Source organism: Poecilia formosa, unplaced genomic scaffold (assembly GCF_000485575.1).
Source record: "Poecilia formosa unplaced genomic scaffold, Poecilia_formosa-5.1.2 Scaffold1550, whole genome shotgun sequence".
Taxonomy (NCBI): domain Eukaryota; kingdom Metazoa; phylum Chordata; class Actinopteri; order Cyprinodontiformes; family Poeciliidae; genus Poecilia; species Poecilia formosa.
In genome coordinates, this window is record NW_006801489.1 from 1 (window position 1) to 6,026 (window position 6,026).

Here is a 6,026-nt window from a genome sequence, read left to right on the forward strand (position 1 = left end):
CAGGATCGTCCTGATTCAGGGAGCAGCAGCTCAGCGGGGAGGAACCAGGTGGCTGCATGTCTGGGACCCCTTCTCACTTCCTGGGTTTTTATGTGGGTTTTTCAGTGCAGAGGGTTTTTCCACCCCAACCTGTCATTTATGGATCCAGAGTCACATATTTACTGACTTCATCTCCTCTAACCAAAGGGCAGCGCCGCCCAGACTGCAGCCTCATTCATTCATTCATTCATTCATTCATTCATTCATTCATTGAATAAATCTACCTGTTATAACTGTCTGAATAAAAAGTGTTTTTGATCAAAGTCTTTGATTCAGACGTTCATTAAAGTGAAGCTGATGCTTCTCAGCTTGTTGCTCATCAGCCTCAGTAGATGAAACATGTTGGGACAGAAACTCCTGGTTTGATGGACAATTTAACAACAAATCAGGTCATTTAGTCACAAACAGCTGTTTAATGAAACATCAGGGATTTTACACAAAGTTGAGCTACAATGAAATAAAGACAAATGAAGCAGAAAGAAAATAATCAGAGAAGATCTAAATCACAGACGGCAGCTGAGGAACAAATCATCACCTGGATGGAAATCCTAACAGTAAATCTGAGAAGGTGGAATAAAAATATTCTTGTAATGTGTGACTTAAATGATAAGGAGCTTTAAAACAGTCAGTGGTTGCAGCGATGGCCTCGGAGTAAAGAGCTCAACAGATGAACGGAGGCCTCAGTTCTCAATGCTGCCTGTTGACTTTGCTGCATATTTTCTCCTCTCATAACCGACTTTCCTGTTAGATCACTATCAATAAAAGCCATTAGGACCAAAAGTCACTTAAAAATACACCAAACAATCAGCAGCGATAAAGCAGGAGAAGCTGCAGCAGAGGGTTCAGCTGGGGGCCGGTCCCTTGGTCCTGAGGACCATCAGCAGAGAGAGTCCACAGCAGTACACCAGACTCTTCACTATCAGCACTGAGTAGAGCAGGCAGAGCAGCTTCACCCTGCAGCGAAGCTGCAGCAGATCTTCAGCATCAGTTGGTGGATAGAAACCAGGAACCTCTGGAACAGAACAGGAGGAAAATGTTTGGAGTTAAACAGAAATGTCCGTCCTCTGCTGCAGCTGCAGCTGAGTCCCTGCCTGGTCTCCCAGCTTCCTCACCTTGTGTTGCTGGGGCCTCCACTGGGCCCCCCTCATGCCGCACAGAGCAGCGGTATCTAGATGTGCTGAGAGGCTCCCGATCCACCAGTAAGATGGAGGCGGTGCGGTTCGGCTCTCTGAGCTCCAGCTGCTCTCCAGAGGTCAGATCCTTCTCTCCACCGTCCTCCAGTCTTTTCCAGGAGATCTGGACCTCAGGAGGAAACATGCCTGAGGCCAGACACAGCAGGAAGCCCTTCCTGTCCCGCTGGGCGCTGGATGCTGCTGGGTACACGCTCACCACGGGCTGCACTACCGGATCACCTGGAGGTCGGCAGCAGAAACCAGCAGACAGACACATTCAGCCAGTCAGCAGCAGCTGCAGCTCTGCACTGCATCCAGTTTGATCCTGGATCTGATCACTGAGCTGCTGACCAGCAGAACAAAGTTACTGCAGCCTCTGGACTCACATTCAACCAAACACCGACTCAGGCAGATGCTCTGCAGGCTTTTATTTTGAAGTTACTCTAAACAAAGACTTAAAAATACTCCTTTTAAATTTGGCTTTTAATTCCACAGCATTAGATTAGTTTCTTTTATATTTTCATAGTTTATGGTTTTATTAACTGGGCACTTTGTATTTTCTGGTTTAGCTGTACAGCATTTTGGTTGACTTTAGTTTTTAAAGCGTTTTATAAATGAATGAATGAATGAATGAATGAATGAATGAATGAATGAATGAATGAATGAATTTCTGGCTCCTCTCCTACGTTTATTTCACTGATTGAAGGAAACATAAATGCTGACAGTTGAAAGTCAGATTTCATCATCATCATCATCATCGTCGTCGTTCTAATGTTAAATTTGCATTGAAATAAATGAAGTTTTCAGTAATTTTCTCATTTATTCACTATTACTGCACATTAATTACTGGAGGTTTTTAAAGCTTTATGTTGTAAAAACATCAGATGAAGAAATGTTTGTTTCTTCTGCCTGAACTTATTTTGTAACGATAAATTATAAAAATTTATGAAAATGATTTAATTTATCATTTTCATAAATTAAATCAGATTTTCAGATCTAACAGCTACAGAGAACTTCAGTTGCTTTTTTACAAACACTTTTTCTCTCTAATGTTTTGTTTTCTGGCTCTGAGCTTCGCGCATCATGTCATCAGAAAATGTCAGATAATATCTTATAATTCATTTTTACTAAACATTTTTCTCATATGTTTAATAAAACCATGTTGTTCGTTTACATTTCCTTTTTGTGGAACTTTTTTTCCCCAATGAATCAAGATTGTTAAAACCTTTAACCACATAAAGTTCATATTTCTACTGTAGATTTTTCTGATGTAATTTGCTCTAGAAATTAATTCTTAAATATTTCCTTATTTTATCTCCTTCATTAAATAACAGCCTAGGTCATTTCTTGACAAGTGATTTTTTTTTACCTAAATCATCTTTTGGTAAAAAATGATTTATGTTATTATTATACATAAACCTGGAAGTTATTTATAATTGTTTTTCTACATTTAAATAAAATCTTCCACATTTCACAGTAAAATACTGAATGTATCAACCATGTTGGATCTAATTGATGATTTTAAAAGTTTGTGTGGAACATTTTTCTTTCTTTGCGATAACTGACCCAGACAGAGGAAAGGCGGTTCTGCAGCGATCGGGTCGGACTCAGCAGAACCGTTTAAAAATATGATGCTAAAATTTATTTATTCATGTCAGGAAAAAGTTTCTATTTCTGAACTGAAACGAGGCTCATTTAAACATTTCTGCTGATCAGATTTAGGAGTTTTTCCCCAGCATATTCACTAACATTTTAAAATATTTTCATCTGATGCATTTTAAGCACACAAAGAATTATTAAAATGATAACATAATATATAAAAGCAGAAATAATAGAAAGTCACATTAAACCCATTTTAGCTTCTAAATAAAACCAGTAAATGTTGATTCTTACCTGTTACAAACAGTTTGGTTCCAGAACCAAAGATCCATTCATACCACAGTGAGACAGACTGATACAAAAACCTGTCGGCTGATTTATTCTATTATATTACGTTTTTCTTTCAGCTTCATGTAACTCTGAGCTTTAGTTGTTACCAAATGATTAAACTGAGTAAAATCACAGATTTACAGTGAAAAAAACAAAACAATCACCTTCAATAGATGTAAAAAGAAAAACGAAGTTCGGCTGTCTGTGAATTTTAAACTTGTTTTCATAAATTATCTACATTTCATGATAATAATTTCTACTAAGTAAAACCAGTAAATGTTGATTCTTACCTGTTACAAACAGTTTGGTTCCAGAACCAAAGAGGTATTCATCCACAGTGAGACAGACTGATACAAAAACCTGTCGGCTGATTTCTGGTTTTATTATCTTCAGTTTTTATCTTTCAGCTTCATGTAACTCTGAGTTTTAGCAGTTAGTAAATATATAAACAATATTTTACAAGAATTAGACTTTTATCAGCAATATTAGCAAATATTACAGTTATAAAGACAATACCTGTAAAATAGCTTAAAGACACAGTTCAGAATCAATTAAAATACTAAATGTATTTTATAAAGTTTCCCTGAACATGTTTCTATGAATCATTTATATTTTCATAATTAATTCTCTACTAATGATAAAATCCAACATGTAAATCCTGAAGCAGCAGAAAGCGACTCTAACCTCAGTCTAACTTCTCCAGTAAACCCAGTCAGTGTTGGTTCTTACCAGTTCCATCCAGTCTGGCTCCAGAACCAAAGCGGTACCAGAACCTCCACAGAAACCAGTCTGCTGCTGAACGGGTCGGCTGAGGGGAACCGGTCCAGATGATGCAGCAGGATCAGGTTTCAGCTCCATGATGAGTTTCTCTGATGTTCACATCAACATGGCTGCTGAAGCTGCTGTGAGGTTCTGATGGATCAGAACCATCAGAAATGTGCTGTGAAGGTCCAAAGTGGGTCTGAAGGAAGCTCTGCAGACATCATGTCTAAAGCTCTCATCTCTCCCACTGGGTCTCCTGGTTTGTTGGGACGTCGTCTTGCTGAAAGTCTTCAGTGTTCAGTCTGAGCTGCAGCTGCTGAGATCTCCTGAGATCATGAATGCAGCACGGAGGGAGGGCTGTGGTTTCCTGGAGGCTGATGGAGCCATGACCTTTCACACTGATCAGGGATGGAGGCAGGAAGACAACCTGATGAAGATGGAGAATCTGCTCCTCTTAATAATCTTATAGATCAAAATTACATGTTGGGATCATCTGATTCCCAATCAGCTTTCAGTCTCTGTCAGTTATTGTTCTATGAATATCTGCCTGGTGATGACTGGTGTTATATATTTTGGTAAACAAGGTTTAACTAGCTTCACAACATTAAACTAAACAATTATAAAACATGAAAAGAAACTAATAAACACATAAATTACAAAGAAAAAGACAAAGAACAACAACTGTTCAAAGAACCAGTCCACTAAGGAAAGAAAGGAAAGAAAACATGAGCAGATGATTGACTTTACTGCAGAGTTAACCAGTTAACCAGTTAATATCATAATGCAGTTCTTAGGACAGGAGTTTTCAGTCATGGTTCTCAATATTATATTATTTTATCTGCCACTGAGCTGCAGCAGCTGCCTCTGCTGTCTGTCAGTGGTTGGACAAACAGTCCAGCAGAACTCAGTGAGGTGGATCAGATCTGTGATCGACTCCCAGGAACATGAAGCAAGGATCCCTGGCAGAGATCCAGTCAGAGCAGGCAGCAGGTCGGGATCAGGATGTCGGACATGAACTCCAGGCCGAGAGGCGACGACAGATGATTCCACACCGAGTGAATTCAGTCGGCCTTGTTTCAGTCTCACCACCATGTTGTAAAACTGGGTGAATGAAAGGATGTAATGTAAAACGCTTTCAAGTCCTCTGACTTGATGAAGCCCAGTCCACATGCTGATCATTTCCTGTAGATTTTACTACAGACACAACGTCTGACGGTAAATCGTTCTGGTTAAAGTTCTGATGGGTCAGAGAAGCAGAACTGAGGTTGAAGTCTGTTTGTCCAGGTGAAGCAGGATGTGACACACCTGTCTATTATTCAACAATCTATGCTCAAATAATCTTTTCACGGCACTGAGTTTTTATCTCAACCTGCTGAGAGCTTACTATGTTATAAGATTAAGACAATAAATTGGATAATTATTGGAAATATTGAATAAAAAAGTTCACAAGACAAAGTGCTGGCAGAACTGAAATCAGATTTGCTTCTAAAATGGGATAAAGTGAAATTATCTGCTGAAATCTGTAAAGCAACAAAAACTAACAGAAGAGTTTTCATGAAGACTTGACATAAATAAGGACCAATGGATTTTANTAAAGTGAAATTATCTGCTGAAATCTGTAAAGCAACAAAAACTAACAGAAGAGTTTTCATGAAGACTTGACATAAATAAGGACCAATGGATTTTATTCCTGTAGCTCCTTAAAGGAGCCGAGTTATTCAGGACACAATGACACATTCAGGCCTTAGACTCAAAGTCTGTAAATAATAATGAATGAAACCAGAAACTCAGAGAGTCTCTGTGTGAGACGGAGGTGAAATCAGTGAACCTGGGCTGTGGTTTACTGCTCTCTATGTCACAAACTGACATCTGATCATCTGGAGGTTTTTGTTCAGGCTGAAGGAATCATTTCTCACTGTGGGAACCAGTATAACAGCCGCAGTAGTAGGAGGCTGAATGATCCAGTTTAACTTTATTGATCTTCAGCTCACAGCCGTTCTGAATTTTCTCAGATGAGAAATCATTTTTCTGAGGATGATTGTACCTGTGCTCAATTGCACAGCTACCTTTACGGTAGCGAAAAATTATCTTAAATGTTTCAGTTTCTTTCTTCTGGTACCAGAA

General features: G+C 39.0%; 1 protein-coding gene across 1 annotated transcript; it reads right to left on the reverse strand.

Moving 5' to 3' along the window:
* Positions 1-429: 429 nt before the first annotated feature.
* On the reverse strand, positions 430-3,998 carry LOC103132923 (uncharacterized). Its single transcript, XM_016667651.1, has 4 exons — positions 3,870-3,998; positions 3,431-3,527; positions 1,152-1,451; positions 430-1,051 (listed from the first exon to the last, which is right to left on the reverse strand). The coding sequence occupies exons 1-4, from the start codon at positions 3,996-3,998 to the stop codon at positions 882-884; spliced, it is 696 nt and encodes a 231-aa protein (XP_016523137.1). The 3' UTR covers positions 430-881.
* Between the last annotated feature and the right edge of the window lie 2,028 nt (positions 3,999-6,026).